Here is a 17562-nt window from a genome sequence, read left to right on the forward strand (position 1 = left end):
TACATTGATGGAAGCGTCATCACGATTTCACATAATACTGTATATTGAGTATTTCCCGATTCAACGTTCACAATGGACTCCGCTTATGGTTAGTTTATTACACTAGACCTTAATGATTTTGTCTATCTTATGACAGGTTTTGGTCCTACTGAAGATTTAGTTTAATCTAATAAAGGAAGTCTTGTACTTTGTGAATAATTTTGACCAGGTACAGTACAGACCCGTATGGGGGTATTTCGAAATTTATCCAATTGACCAAGTCTGATTTAGTATTCACTTGTTAATTTACTACCCTTTGGGCAGGTGTGTGGGCAGGTAGGTAGGGGTGTGGTATTTGCTAGGTTTACACCGTTCATCACCCTTCTCACAACTGTCCCAGGCTGGAGTTTGGGCCCCAGGACAGTTTTGCGAGATACACACTGTACAGTGTACAACCAACACCCACTGTACTTCAGGTCAAAATATCAAATTATTTCATTTCAAAATGTTACAACTTTAAACATGACCATTGGATTTCAGAGTCTTTAGCTTTTTGTACAACTAAATTAATTTACATTGTGTGTTGCACATAGTAAATTAATAATTTTACAAGGATTTTTTTCTAAATTTTAGACAAAACCGACTTCCATTCAACAATTGATGTGCAGTGTCCAGATTGTCAACATCCCGTAAGTAAAATCCCTACTGTACGTTACTTTCATGTACTATGTATACATTGCTTTCAAAATAATAGTATGTATACAGAATCAAAAACGTATCTTTACGGACATGGCCGATGAATTTCAAAATGAACAGACACTTGTTGTCTCTTAGGTTGTCAAAATCCTTCGTCCGAGGTGTCATTATCTAACACCACCATAAAGATGCATTTTTGGTGATGTACAGCTTGTTATAACTACACCGAAATGATGTATTACAATGCCATCTGTAGGTACAGTCCTGTGGTCATCCGTTTAGTTTTGATTTTGCACACCCAATAGGTCACTACATGGGCATTAGCGATAAATATACATAGGCTATCATGTTGGCATCACAGGATCCATATACTTCACCTTCAGTTTACTAGATCATTATTATTCTACTTTTCCTAAATCGGAGTATAAAAGATATCAAATTTATTCAGTGTTTATTTGATTATGAACATATATTGTATAATGAGAGCCAACATTATATTCTTTCTCGATACAAGTGCCAACCATTACACAATATATCCACCTTTTTTAATCTGTGTGGCTTGACTCGAGGCTTACTTCTACGTCCTTAAATGTTACTTTACTGTACTTTTAAATATTTTTTCTTAATTGTATAAATAAATTTGTGCTTAAGGTGGTAGTCATGAAGGTGTGGGATGGTTGACAGTACAGAACAGTCGCTGAGGTCATCTGGCCATCTTGCTTTCACATCTGGTTCATCGATCTTGTACAACTACCTGTAATAAAATTTTGATCACTTTAATGTATGTATCATTACCAATACACAACAGTTACCCCAAAATGTCTTGCATCCTTATATACCCATACACTTGAGCACCCTCCTAAAACACCTTACACGTGAGCACCAGCCTTCCTGCTCTCTTATGGCTGCAGCAGTCTTCTCACAGGCACCATCCACAACATTCCTTCACAGTACATGCCATTTTACTCAGATAAATTTGTAACATTCACTATTAACCATTGTATGAGCACATCACCGCCGCCCGTGCACAAGGGCCCTCCAGTGCCCAACGTACGAGGCCCCTCCACTGCCCAACGTACGAGCGCCCCTCCACTGCCCAACGTACGAGCGCCCCTCCACTGCCCAACGTGCCCCTCCACTGCCCAACGTTCCTCATTGCCCCTCCACTGAAGCGCCCTCCACTGCCCAACGTACAGGCCCCTCCACTGCCCAACCCGCCCTCCACTGCCCAACGAGCGCCCCTCCACTGCCCAACGTACGAGCGCCCCTCCACTGCCCAACGTACGAGCGCCCCTCCACTGCCCAACGTTCCTTCTTCCCAACCCTTCTCACAAAGCAAGTCACTCGTTTTCATTCTTATATTCAGTGGTTTTTAGGTTAACCATACAAAGACAGTTAACTTAACTGGGGAGGCTGAATTAACATGTGTTACATCTTGCTCAAGGTTGGTTCTGTCACTTCCTCTATGTTGGCCTTCAAGTACATCATCTGTCACCTGCAATATATTTAGTTATTTATGTAGAATAAAGGTTAGACATACAATATCCTTCTGCCACTAGACCACCTGCACTTAAACCGACTCAAACTGTACACAAGTCATCAAATTTTAACAATTTACAAAAGTCAATTTTATCTAACTTTAAAATTAACTTTATGTATTCATGATCAGTAAACGTAAGTGGCTCATAAAATAGTTAGAATTAAAAGTACTTTAAATAAGTTATATACAAAATAAGGTTTTGTGTAACAGACACCTTATTACTGATTTGGTTCAGTCTAGGTTAGTTATGTTTAATCTAAGTTAGGCTGGTTAAGTTAGTAAAGTTAGTTGAAACTCACCCACAACAACTTGCTTTATTTACTACTATACAAATAATAATTTTCTCTAATAACCAATAGGCATGTAGTCCTATATATTTATACTGTCACGACAACTAATATTAATTTTACTAGATCAGTCGCTACAGTCAGTCCACTCAATTCCTCCAACAGAGTCCTCCAGAGCCCCCAACACACACACACTCCTCCAGAGCCCTCCAACACACACACACACTCCTCCTCCAGAGCCCTCCAAAACAGTATCCTCCACAGCCCTCCAACACAGCCCTCCAGCGCCCTCCAACACACAGTCCTTCAGAGCCCTTCAACAGTGTCCTCCAGAGTCCTCCAGAGCCCTCCAGCTCCAGAGCCCTCCATCACACACCCTCCAGGGCCTCCATCACACACCTCCTCCAGAGCCCTCCATCACCCTCCTCCAGAGCCCTCCATCACACACCCATACCTCCAGAGCCCTCCATCACACACCTACCTCCAGAGCCCTCCATCACACACCATACCTCCAGAGCCCTCCATCACACACACCATGCCTCAGAGCCTCCATCACACACCACACCTCCAGGCCCTCCATCACACACCATGCCTCCAGAGCCCTCCATCACACACCACCTCCAGAGCCCTCCATCACACCACCTCCAGAGCCCTCCATCACACCATCCTCCAGAGCCCTCCATCACACCATCCTCCAGAGAGCCCTCCATCACACACCCACCTCCAGAGCCTCCATCACACACACCGTCCTCCAGAGCCCTCCATCACACACCCTCCTCCAGAGCCCTCCATCACACACCGTCCCATCAGAGCCCTCCATCACACACCGTCCTCCAGAGCCCTCCATCACACACACCGTCCTCCAGAACCCCCTCCATCACACCGTCCTCCAGAGCCCTCCATCACACACCGTCCTCCAGAGCCCTCCATCACACACCGTCCTCCAGAGCCCTCCATCACACACCGTCCTCCAGAGCCCTCCATCACACACCGTCCTCCAGAGCCCTCCATCACACCGTCCTCCAGGCCCTCCATCACACACCGTCCTCCAGAGCCCTCCATCACACACCGTCCTCCAGAGCCCTCCATCACACACCGTCCTCCAGAGCCCTCCATCACACAGTGTTGAGTGATTTATCGGATGACCATACTAGCTAAGATACACAAGTAACTTAACTGATGAGGCTGAAGTAACGTGCTGCTTGTTAAATCTTGCTCAAGGTTCTGTCACTTATCCATTGGCCTTCACGTACATCAGCTGTCACCTGCAACATGTTTAAAGTTGTATTTACTGTAGAATAGACATTAAACAAACAATTTCCATGTACAATTAGGTCACATGTACAGTTCTCAAGCTGTCCCTAACTGTACACAAGTTATATTTTTATAATTTACACGTCTCAATTTTATCTAAATTCAAAATAAACTTTTTCAGTTCATGATCAGTTAACTTAAGTGGATAATACAATAGTTTAAATTGATGTTCTTAAAATATTTTTTACCCAATATATTTACTGTATAATAGATACCTTATTACTGATTTGGTCAAGTCTAGGTTAGTTATGTTTAATCTAAGTTAGGCTGGTTAAGTTGGATTAGTAAGAGTTATGTTAGTTGAAACCCACCTACAACAACTTGCTTTACTTGCTATATTTACTCCTATACTACTACAATTTTCTCTGATTAATAGGCATGTAGTCCTGTATATATATACTGTCACTACAACTAATATTAATTTTACTCTAATATCAATGTCTAGTCAGTCCACCACAGCCCTCCAATGCCTCCGTCAGCCCACACACACCCTCCATTGCCCAGTGTAGGAGCACAGTGTTGAGTGGTTTATGGGATGACCATAATTGCTAAGATATACAAGTAACTTAACTGATGAGGCTGAAGTAACATGCCTTGTTAAATCTTGCTCAAAGTTCAGTCAGTTCTCCATTGGCTTTTTCGTACATCAGCTGTCACCTGCAACATGTTTAAGTTTCTATTTATGTAGAATGAATGTTAATATATACTTCTACCATTAGACCACATGGACCTAAACTGTCCCAACATTTTACATAAATCATTACCTCCCCATCGGTTTACTCAAATTACGTCTCACCAATACAGTACTGCTACACTATACTGTACTACACATCTCTACACTGTTTCATGCACTATCTGTACACAGTTTACTACAGCTCACTTCCTAGACCTTCCTTCTTTCCCTCCCTCCTCCCTCCCTCATGCCCCCTTAAGTGTCCCCTCGACAGCTAGATTACACTTGGTTTTAATGACAATCTTCACCACAACCACCTGCCCACCTCGTGCAATTCCTTCTTATGTGAACACACAACCCTATCCCAGACACCACCAGAGCCCCCCAAACAAGGTTACAACATCCCACATCCTCTCAAAACGTTAAATGACCACAATAAGCCAAACCCACCTACAAAACATTAAACGACACCACAAGCCACTCACGAAGGTTAAACGACTACCAACAAGCCACACCCACCCACACCCTTACAAAACATTAAATAACACATAATAGGCCACCACCCACACCTTCACACACAACGTTAAAATTTACCTCAAGGAATATTGTTGTGTGTGATATGGCTTCACTCGTGGTCTGCCCACACTGTACAGTTGTACCAGCCAATAACAGAGCTTTGTACTGGTTATGGATCTGTAGCCATTCCTTGATCGAAAAAAATTCACCAGCACATTGTACGTAGATTGACTAAGGTTAAGTTGATCTTCAGCTGAAATAAGCTGGGGATGAATCTTCAGGTGAGCCAAACAATTTAACATTTTCCAGAGGTTAATTAGATGGCGAGCCTTATTCTAATACATTTAAACTGTCTTTATATACATCTTAACATTTAGTTTTAGGAACCCGGGTTTTTTACAAGTAGACAACCAACGAACCTCTAGGTTAGTTAGGTTACGTTATTGGGTTACGTTACGTTACGTTAGTTTTGGTTGTTGAGCAATGTTTTTTCCGATGGTAAAATCCATGGTTTGTCCACTTTTAAATACCAGGAACCCTTAACGTTACTTTATTTAATATACGATATAATGTATTCTGGAACACCTCGACCTTCTGTAACGTCTCGCCCTCCGCCGGCTCTCGCTTGGCTCCCTACCTCACCTTACCTTACCTCACCTCACCCGGCTGGTCGCTCCCTACCTCACCCGGCTGGCTGGCTCGCTCCCCTTACCTTACCTCCACACTGCCTCCTCACCTCGCCCGGCTCCCTACCTCACTGCTTGCCCGGCTCTCCACCTCCACTGCCCGGCTCCCTACCTCACCTCACCTCGCCGCCCGGCTCCCTCTCCTCCTCGCCTCTCATGGCTCCTACCTCACCCTCCGCCTCCTCGGCTCCCCCTACCTCACCTCGCCCGCCTAGCCTCCTCCTGCCTCCTTGCTCAGCTCTCACCTCCTGCCTCGCCATGGCTTCCTCCCCTCACCTCCTTGGCTCCTGTCCTCTCCTTGGCTCCCTGCCTCCTCCTCCTTGGCTCACCACCTCCCACCTCCCCCTCACTCACCCAGCTCCCTACCTCACCTCCTTCTCCTTCCCGGCTCCCTCTCTCCTCCTCACCTCCCTCTGCCTCCTTGGCTCCTCTATTGGCCGGTAAAAAATTCTGTTTCAACTCTGTTTAAAAATGTAAACAAAGAACTAGCCAGTAAAAAGATAACTTAATTGTCAAAAATGTTATATTTTTGTTAAACCTGATCATTGCGGCGCAGTTTTTAATGCTGAATTCAGTGGTGATGGACGTTTGAGGAAATGCGTCATTATTGATTTATGAACCGCCAAAAAGTGGGTTGGGCAAGCAAGAGAAAATGTTTAATTAATAATACAGTAACCTATAAATCTGGTTATTGTGCTTTAATTAACTAAATACATGCCAAGCTCGTTTGGCGGATATGTTGTCAAAACATTAAAATTACTGGTTGAAACACTATATAATACTAAACCATATTAATATATTTGTTTAAGCTGCAAAGTGAGTTGACGCCCAGCCCAGTGAATCTTGGGGATACGACCGCGACCGTGAACTGCAACAACGGCGGCGTTTTTTCTCTTTCAGCATTTATTACGCCATAATTTTAGTAATTAAACACCGAATAACCATACTCTTGGCCATTTTGACTGTAGACAGTCGGGGAAAAACATTACACGTAATGGGAGACTAGGGTGTGGGGCAGCTCGACTTACCTGCCTGTCAGCTGCAGCCAGTAGATGGTGATGGTCGGTGAAAAATGGGGCGAAAACAGGTTGGTCGAGACTCTATATATATGAAGGTTGGTGACGTCAAGCTTCATTGAATCATTTTGATGCTTCATTGAAGCATTCAAGCTCCGAACATGAATATACGTTAATAATACCTACAAATGTCAAATTGCATTTTTCACTTTTGATTAACTTTTGGGTATAATACAGCGAAAATATTGCACCATAACATAAAAAACTAAAAACAGAAAAATAAATACAGGACTCGAACTCGGGCCTCAATAGTGGCAGGTAAAACAACATCCACTGGACTTCCGGAAAGTAGATATTTCCCGTTTTCTCTTTTATTACAGGTCCAAAATAGATCCCAAAATCATCACCTCATTACTATGGGGTATGTTGAAATACATGCAGTAGTTATAATTACAGATATATTAACAAACAAACAATAAACAAATATCAGTATGTACAAAAAATAAACAAATACAAATTAAATCTGATCAAATAAATGACTCAATGAACAACGTGGTCTATCATATACATGTTTCTGCTAGTGTGTATATATATATATATATATATATATATATATATATATATATATATATATATATATATATATGTATATATATATATATATATATATATATATATATATGTTTATATCAACTTCATTATGTGGTCTAGGGCTGGTGCTACTGTAATATGTGGTCCACATAAATTTTACTGTAGTATGTGGTCTCCAGAGCTGGTGCACCACAGAACTGGTGCTACGCGGTATATTAGATCCCTGCAAACTGGAATTCAATTGTGGATCACACAGAGCTGAATTGCTACTAAGCCAATAAGTGAGTCTACTTGAATTACTGGTATAGCCGATTGCCAGAGCTGGTGCTACTATAGTATGTGGTCTATAGAGCTAGTTACTACTGTAATATACCAGGTCTAGAACTGAAATTGCTCATGGTATAAGCAGTACAGAGCTGGTTACTACTATAGTATGTGGTCTCTAGAGCTGGTGCTACTGTAATATGTGGTCTACAGGCTAAATTATACTGTAGTATGTAGATACAGAGCTGGGGTGCCACTGTAGTATGTGGTCTAGAGCACAATTGCTACTACTGTATACGTCCTAACAGAGCTGGTGCTACCATAATATATGGTCTACAGAACTAGTGCTGCACAGCAGTATGTGGATACAGAACTGGTGCTTTACTATAGTATGTAGATACCACCCAAGAGCGGTGCTACCCAGCAATATGTGAGACCTACCGACTTGTTGCTGTGGTATGTGATGCTACAGAGCTGGTGCTGTGGTATGTATTCTAAGAGCTGAATTACTACTGTATGTGAGGTCTAACAGGCCCAGATTACTGCATATGTGGTCTCTGGAACTGGTGCTACTGTGGTATGTGGTCTGCAAGAGCTGTTTTCTGTGTGATTTCAGAGCACAGTGCTACTATAGTATGTGATACAACAGAGCTGGTGCTACTGTAATATGTGGTCCCCGTTGCTACTGTAGTATGTGGTACAGGCTGTAGTGCTACCTTGGTGTGGTCTCTAGAAACTGGTGCTTACTGTAGTATGTGGTCTACCAAACTGGTGTGCTACTGTAGTATGTAGTCTGGCTGGTGCTACTGTAATCATGTGGTCTAACAGGCTGGTGCTACTGTAATATGTGGTCTACAGAACTGTGCTGCTAGTATGTGGTCTGCTTGGTGCTACTGTGGTATGTGGTCTAGAGCTGGTGCTACTGTAGTATGTGGTCTGTTTAATTTTCTGTGTATGTAGTCTAGAGCTGGTGCTACCTCAATGCATGCTGGTCTATGAGCTGTTGCACTGCTGTATGGGTCTGAACTGGGTGCTACTGTGGTATGTGGTCCTAGGCTGGGTGCTACCTGCTGGTATGATTACACAGAGCTGGTGCTACTGTATGTGTGGTCTACAGGGCTGGTGCTACTGTGTGTGGTACCAGGCTGGTGCCATTATGTGGTCTACAGGCTGATTGCCTGTTATCAATGGTCTAACAGGCTGGGTTGCTACATGTGGTCTACAGAACACAGATTGCTACTGCCAGTGTGGTCTGCAAGGCTACCAGTGCTGCTGCAGTATGTGAGATTCTAGAGCTGTTGCTACTATAGTAATGTGGTCTGGGAGCACAATTGCTACTGTGGTATATGGTCTGCAGAGCTGAATTACTATAATGTGCGTTCTACAGAGCTGGTGCAGCATGTGTGGTCCTATGAGCTGGTGCTACTGTAATATGTGGTCTGCAGAACTGGTGCTACTGTAGTATGTGGATACTAGGCAGATTGCACTATAGTATCAGCAGTCTACAGAGCTGGTGCACTATGGTATGTGGTCTGCAGAACTGGTGCTGCACATAGTATGTGATACAGAGCTGAGCCTATAGTATGTGGTCTACAGGGCTGGTGCTGCTGTGGCGATATGTGGTCTGTAACAGAGCTTGGTGCTACACCTTGGTGCTCGCTGGTCTGAGCCCGTTGCTTTACTGGCCAGTATATGATTCACACAGAGCTGAAGGTGCTACTATGGTATGGCGGTCTGGGCTGGTGCTGCTATGGTATGTGGGTCTGCAGGCCAGTGCTGCTGTAACCATGGTCTGCAGAGCGCAATTGCTGCTGTGATGTGTGGTCACAAGAGCTGGGTGCTGCTGTAGTATGGATACCAGAGCTGGTGCTACTTATGGTATGTGGTCTACAGGCGTTTTACTGTAGTATGGTCTGCAGAGCTGATGCTGTAATATGTGATGTGCAGAGGCTACAGTGCTACCTGGTATGTGGTCTGCGTTTGCACTATAGTATGTGGTCTGCAAACTGATGTACTGTGTGTGGTCTGAAAGAGCTGGTGCTACTATGGTATGTGGTCTCTGGGGCGGTCTTTCTGCAGCTGCTGGGTCTGCCCAGGCTGGTTGCTACCGTGTAGCGGTCTGCAGAGCTGGTGCTACTGTGGTATGTGGTCTGAAACTGATGCTACGCATATGTGCGTTCTGCAGAGCTGGTTTCTGGCAATATGTGTGGTCTGCGGGCTGGTGCTGCTGTGTCAGTATGTGGTACAGGCTGTGGGTGCCTGCCCAGCGGTATGTGGTCTGGGGAAGCTGGTGCTGCTATGGTATGTGATGCAGAGCTGGTGCTACTGCGGTATGTGGTCTGCAGGCTGATGCTGCTGTGGCTGTGGCGTTCTGCCAGGCTGGTGCTGCTATGCGTATGTGGTCTGCAGGCTGGTGCTGCCTGGTATGTGGATGCCAGGCACGGTGCTGCGCGGCATAGCGGTTAACCAGAGGCCTGGTGCTATGGTAGCCTGTATAGTATGTGGTCTACAGAGCTGGTGCTACTATAGTATGTGGTCTACAGAGCTGGTGCTACTATAGTATGTGGTCTACAGAGCTGGTGCTACTGTAGTATGTGGTCTACAGAGCTGGTGCTACTATAGTATGTGGTCTACCGAGCTGTAATTGTTTCTACCAGGATATTTACACTGTAGCATCCATGAACCTAACTTAACCTAGGTTACGTTATGTTAATGGGTGCTTTAGTGTAAATATCCCGGTAGAGACAACCCCAGCTCGGTAGACTGCATACTATAGAAGCTCCAGCTCTGTAGACCACATATTATAGAAGCTCCAGCTCTGTAGATTGCATACTATAGAAGCTCCAGCTCTGTAGACTGCATACTATAGAAGCTCCAGCTCTGTAGACCACATATAGAAGCTCCAGCTCTGTAGAAGCTCGGTAGACTGCATACTATAGAAGCTCCAGCTCTGTAGACCACATATTATAGAAGCTCCAGCTCTGTAGATTGCATACTATAGAAGCTCCAGCTCTGTAGAGTGCATACTATAGAAGCTCCAGCTCTGTAGACCACATATTATAGAAGCTCCAGCTCTGTAGATTGCATACTATAGAAGCTCCAGCTCTGTAGACTGCATACTATAGAAGCTCCCAAATAACAATATCAGGATCTATTTAAAAAATAATTCAATCATCTTTTGGTGTTGTCTGGTGGTGGTGATGATGGTGATGATGTAGCCCCCTGCCATCTGGTGGTGATGCCTGAATCATCTGGTGTTGGTGATGGTAATGTAGCCACAGTCACCTGGTGTTGGTGGTGGTAATATAGCCTCAGTCATCTGGTGGTGGTGTAGCCTCAGTCATCTGGTGATGGTAATGTAGCCACAGTCACCTGGTGTTGGTGGTGGTAATGTAGCCTCAGTCATCTGGTGGTGTTGGTGATAATATAGCCTCAGTCATCTGGTGTTGTTGGTGGTGCTGTAGCCTCCTGCCATCTGGTGGTGGTGTAGCCTCAGTCATCTGGTGTTGGAAATGTAACCTCAGTCATCTGGTGTTGGTGGTGGTGATGTAACCTCAGTCACCTGGTGTTGTTGGTGGTAAAGTAGCCTCAGTCATCTGGTGGTGGTGGTGCCTCAGACATTTGGTGGTGGTAAATATAGCCTCCTGTCACCTGATGGTGGTGGTAGTAATGTAGCCTTCTGTTATCTGGTGGTGGTGATTTAACCTCCTGTCAACTGGTGGAGGTGGTGGTGATATAGCCTCCTGTCATCTGATGGTGGTGGTGATGTAGCCTCCTGTCATCTGATGGTAGTGGTGATGTAGCCATCTGTTATCTAATGGTGGTTGTGATGTAGCCTCCTGTCATCTGGTGGTGATGTAGCTTTCTGTCATCTGGTGGTGGTGGTGATGTAGCCTCAGTCATCTGGTGGTGGTGGTGGTGGTAATGTAGCCTCCTGTCATCTGGTGGTGGTGGTAATGTAGCCTCAGTCATATTCCTGGATCTGCCCCTGGAACTCAAACATGGAACAGGACGAAATGACTATCTGTGTTCTTAGTGCCAACTCTTCAAAAAGCAATATTACTAAACTATTTATTATAAATGAAGGAAATTAAATAAAATGACCTCAATTTCGGTATTTTTCCGACGGGTCGGTAGTGACGTCACGGTCTACCGACTACGCCATCGACTTATTTTTTTACCGTCTAACAGACGATTTACCGTCAAACGGTAGCACTGGTGTTCATAACTAGCAGACGCCCGCCCAACAAGGGGTCGCAACTTAAGGTTGATGCCACAAGTCCAAAAAACTGAGGGTAAACTTTTTTGTACCGAATTGTAAACTGTTGGAACAATATGTTGTGATGGCACCGAGTATGAGCTCATTTGTGACTACAGTACTGTACTTGACCAATACAGGTGCTGATACAGATACATCCTGAAGACCGTACATGCCAACAGTGTGTAACAGAGCCAGTACATGCCCAGTATTAGCCAACAGTGTGTAACAGAGCCAGTACATGCCCAGTATTAGCCAACAGTGTTTAGCAGATGGGATTGACCGCCCTAGATCACAGTTACAAAGGTCATGTGAACAGAATTAAATTAACTATATAACAAACTTTCAATGAATAAGGAGGTGCAGTACTGTCCACGATGACGACCACTGATGCAGCAACCTGGTCTTCCTCTCCTACACAACAGTAACTAACACAACCAACTGATTCTCCTCTGTAAAGAAAAGAAAGTCTTACGAGTAAGAAATACTTATAATAAATATTTAGTTAAATAACTTTTAAGACTAAAACATTTGTGATGAACGTTATTTATGAGATGATACAGTATTAATAATGTTAAGATTATAATATATTTATTTTTAGGTGAATTAGAGTGAGTGTGTGTGTGTGTGTAACTTTGTATTAGTGTGTTTATCCAATGTGTATGTGCGTGTGTTTGTGTGGATGTTTTTAACAACGTGTGTAATCTTGATCTATTCTAGACAGGTGAACGTTTTTAACCCTTACATACATCAGGTGAACGTTTTTAACCTGTGCCCTTTCATATAAGCAGTTAATGTTGTCAGTCTTTCAGCCTTGTGTATACCAGGCCGCGTCCCCCCCCCTACTTCGTATTAAGCTAAAAACGATAACATTCTGGTATACACAAGCTAATGACTCCCTCCTCTAAGCGGGTTGACCCACACCATAGATTTAGATTGCCCCCGAGGGGGCTAGTTTATTGGGCACCCCCTTACATCCTGTGCAAGGTGAAGCGCAGAAGCGTTTACAGCGCCCAACAGGGAAGCATGCGGAGTTCATGCTTGCCTTTATGACTCATGCATTAAGGGCGTAAAAGCCAGAAGGGTCATGGGTTTTGTCAGCAAGTTACATAGTGACAGAATGATGAGTGTGTGGGGGCATAATAATAGTCTTTACTTTAGCCTTGACCTCAGCTCATTATCCGGGTCATGCAACCTCAGCTGGCCTCATTAACCCGGGTAGTTAAGAGTAATGAAAGTGATTAAGAACTCCCGCCCGTAACAAGCATCCAATGAGGGTGTTGTCTCATTGCTAAAGTGTCTTAGAAGAGTCTAAACTTTGATTACACAGATAAAATTCTTAAGATTCTCGTGTTGTCCGAAAGTAAAAATTTACCCTAACTTCTTTAAATGAAAGCATAATCCAAACAGCATAGTATTGGAGGCCAATTAAGTTACACCACAATTCCTCTACAGTACAGTACGTAACTAAACTTTACTTTATCTTGGTACTACAGTATAGTAAACTCACTTGTGGTAATAAGTGACAAAGCTCCTCAAACTACCAAACAATTTCCTCATTGTTACAGTGACAGATCCCTACAATAATTTCCGGAAATGCGCTCTTCAGTATATTATAAATTACAATGATCCAATCAACAATAAATAACCTTAATGTATGAAGTACTGTACAGCGGGTAAGAGTAACGACTGGCAGCATCCCCGTCCTGTGTTTAAATGGCCAAGTTTTCACAACCAAGGTAGGTACTGTACCTACCTTGTTCACAACACCTTCCTCTCTCCAGCCAACAATTCTATACGAATTGGAAAAACTTTTAAAAAAATCCAACCTTTGTCATACATACATATTTTAATATAAATTTAAGGCAAATTAAGTTATCTCGTTCTATAAGAATAATAAGAAATTGTAAATAAAGAAATGTTTTGCAGAAAAAGCTAAATATAAACACGAATACTGTTCCAAATCCTTCGGCTTCGGATACAACTTTGTCAAATACTTTGCCAACTCCCCAACATTTCTGATATACTCAATTATATCATAAAAAAATATTAAATCCTAGTAACACAACTAGTTTTATCTAAAAATAATACAATACTTTTCAAATTAATATAACGTTTAACTCAGAAAACCTTACCTGGAAATATATACTGCAGTCGAATTACTTCCTGGACAACAATAATGCGGTAATTACCTTACTGGGCTGTTACTGCTGATTAATAATAGATAGATGAGTAATATATATCTATATATATATATATATATATATATATATATATATATATATATATATATATATATATATATATATATATACTGTATATATTATATAAATAGGTAGAGATACATATGTATAGATGGGTGGGGAGACGGATACATATGTATAGATATACAGTAGAAAATGTTTTAATTGAGTTTTCTGTTGTGGTTACTTCAAGGCTTAAGTTAATACAGCATCTACCTGGGGTCAGTACTGTATATGCAACGGTACAGTGCATAGTATAATTATACTTTACATTAACAGTACTTGTATACCAGGACAGTGATTGGTATATTTATATAATTTACCTGTGCATATTGTGCTTTTAACGAGGCTAATAAGGACCCAACGTTATAGCACCTTATTATGGCGGACGATGCCAAGTTATTCAAAAAATTAAGAACCAAACGGACTGTGAAGAGTTACCGGAAGATCTCTCACTTTTAAGGGTGGTCAGAGGAATGGCTGTTATGATTCAATGTCACGAAATGTAAAAAGGTATCACAGAAGGACGGTTGTGATCTTGGGCGTCCCCAGGGTGACTGGCGGACGCTTCCTGAGGCGGTTCACCGTCTCTGGCGCCCCCAGGGGCAGCAGGAAGTCGAGTCCTTTGTTACATCACCCATGCCTCAGTCACACCACCCATGGCCTACATGAATTTTGTTTAAGGTCAGCAAGCTCCTGAAAACACCAATATAGCCTTAAAAGGCCAACCCTGGTGGCCTTCGAGTACCAAGAGATGTTTGTGATGTTAGGACAAAGTTCACTGATTTGAGGACGTCTGTCAAGAAAAATGCAGCTCAATGACTTTATTTAAACTTCTTAACTATTATTCACAAACTAAACAAAACTATTACTGTATATTTCACACAATGATTACAACTTAACTTAAAATACAAATATATGTACAATTTGCAATTAAAAACTTCATAATCACTACTAAATGATTCAAGAAACTAGTAGCTTATTTTATAATAAAAATATTATGAAAAGTACAAAATAATAATACAAATTAGGTGAGAGTCGGTAAAGCCTATGTGACCACTACGTTCTCTAACCTAAAAAGGTGTCTAATTCCTCACCAGCTACAAAATTTCACTGAGGAAATATGTAGAACCTCAACAATTGTTCATCACTTACAGTATATTAAGAGGGTCCAAATGGCCTCGGTACCTTATTTCAGTCACAAAGCTTGATGCTTTAAATATACATCGACCAGCTCCATCTTGCCTGCTAAAACAAACACAGCTTAAGTTTATAAAATAATTCTTATTGGATTATATTTTATCTTTTAATATTATTTTCCATTGAAATCAGCGTTCATGAGGATTATCATAGATTGGAAGGCATATACTCTTTATACAATCTGGAAATACACACACTATGTCGGGGTTTATCCCGTTACAGGAGCTCCAAAGGTCCTGACAACCTCAAGGATCGACTTACAGAGTTAACTGGGAAATACAATAATGTAAATACTTTTGAGTATCCGGCCCCTGGGCCTCCATCTTCGTGTCGAAGTTACTCGTAGATTGAGCCACTTAAGATACAGTCTCACATAATCACTTAGGGGCGAAGACTTAACGTAGGAATCAATGAGAACCTGGGCCCAGTATTGTAGTGATAAGGCTAATGCTCATTTGGTATGTACAGTACACACTCTATCTATAGCTACAGCAGACTGAATAAAAACACAAGCATATATCATGATGTAAGTCTCGCATACTGAAGAAAATTGTCATCGCAGTATGTATGTGTATATATATATATATATATATATATATATATATATATATATATATATATATATATATATATATATATATATATATATATATATATATATATAACTAGGCTAAGAGTATACTGTACAACAGATGTGTGAACCAACTCTGTATAGTAGACCGTCCATTCTAGCTTCTAATACAACCTGGAGAACAAATCTTATATTCTAAGAGTTATCATTCACCCATTTTACTAATATTTATATCTATCAATGAATAGGGTAGTATTGTACCTTCTTATTTGTCACCTTCACGTAATTTAATAATAATATAAACAGATCTACCAGTTTATACTTCCAACAGAACATTGTGGCGATAAATGGTACCTTTCTAGATCCTCTTAGGTATGGTGGATAATGGCACTAGAGCCTCTTAAGAATGGTGGATAATGGCACTAGATCCTCTTGGTTATAGTGATTAATGGTTATGAATTCTCTTGGTGCGACCATTGATTTGCTGCCAATACGTCACCACCAAATACCTATCTTATGATTTAGTGTTCGATTTCATATGTCAAGTGGCCAATCTTTTTTTCTTTTCTTTCTAATAATATTAAATCGTGTTTCAGTTGAAAGTTTCCCTTTATCATAAGCTAGTTTCAATATTTAACTAACAGTAATACGTGGCAGTCATGTCAAGAAATATTAGATATAGTCAGTAATGGAAAAAAACTATAAAATTAAATAAAAAGTTAATGTTTTTAGTTCACATCAATATTTTCATATGACGTCTCACACATATAGAAACTTAAAGGTGTAGCGGATAGATAAGTCCAGGAAGATCATTTTAACACACGTTCTCTATTATGAGTTACAGCCGGGACTTCGCTAATCACCTACTGGTAAATATTTTGACGGGAATATCCCTTTTTTTAAGTTTATATATAGTAATTGCGTTATTTTTGGATCAATAACATAACATACGGTATCTGAGAACAAAATAGTTAATAAGAGAGTAAGAAATATGTTGCAAATAGTACTGAATACGTCACATAATACCTATGGCCATGTCTTACACCGCACCAGCTCCTCACCCACACCTTGACCCCACAACACAAACTTATTTCCAAGTGTATCTTCTATAGTTCATTCTTATTCTAAATATAATCTCATATCGCCAACAGTATTATCAAACTTCACATACTCAAATCTCAGGTGAATGTTCGGGAAACATTAAATATGGTTCATGTCGAAAATGTGGCTGCCTCTTAACTCTTACGTTGTCGGTAAGTCTAAAATATACACCATAGTGTTAGTTACTATTTTCTAGGGCCAGTAATAAATGTGGTTCTTTTTCATCCATCATGCAAACAAACAATATTCAGCCTTTTGCACAAGCCAAGTATATGTATTTATACTAGTGATGGAGGTTCACAATGCACTATGTATATCTATCTATCTTTGGTCAGGGCCGTGAGAGGCGGTAGAGCAGGAAGGAAGGTCTATCAATCAGGGCCGCGGTAAACAGGATGGCACAGGAGCAGACCACCTGCCACCCTCCAGACAAGTGATGGTCTTCTCGCCGTGGAGCACAAACTGGGAGCTACAGTTATAGGTGATGCTGTCCTCGATGGGGTAGTAGAACTTGACGGAGCTCATGGTGCCCGAGATGATGATGCCAGGATACGTGCATGCCTGGGAGCCTGTAGGGGGGCATACAGTGTTAGTACGTGCTTCAGTTGGTGTGGTTAAGGTAGAGAT

At 41.8% G+C, this 17562-nt stretch overlaps 1 protein-coding gene and 1 long non-coding RNA gene across 5 annotated transcripts in view; one reads left to right on the forward strand and one right to left on the reverse strand.

The window, feature by feature from the left end:
- On the forward strand, nucleotides 1–17358 carry LOC121862907. Its single transcript, XR_006088293.1, has 3 exons — nucleotides 1–88; nucleotides 613–668; nucleotides 17271–17358. It is a non-coding gene; the product is annotated as an uncharacterized LOC121862907 (long non-coding RNA).
- LOC121862906 (complement factor H-like) overlaps nucleotides 15424–17562 on the reverse strand; it is a 31109-nt gene continuing 28970 nt past the window's right edge. For all 4 annotated transcript variants that reach the window (XM_042361317.1, XM_042361315.1, XM_042361316.1 and 1 more), the window contains one exon: nucleotides 15424–17504. In XM_042361317.1, coding sequence (XP_042217251.1) covers nucleotides 17311–17504 — 194 coding nt within the window. In that variant the 3' untranslated portion in view covers nucleotides 15424–17310. The remainder of the gene's footprint in view (nucleotides 17505–17562) is intronic.

This window comes from Homarus americanus, unplaced genomic scaffold (assembly GCF_018991925.1).
Source record: "Homarus americanus isolate GMGI-L3 unplaced genomic scaffold, GMGI_Hamer_2.0 scaffold24922, whole genome shotgun sequence".
Classification (NCBI taxonomy): domain Eukaryota; kingdom Metazoa; phylum Arthropoda; class Malacostraca; order Decapoda; family Nephropidae; genus Homarus; species Homarus americanus.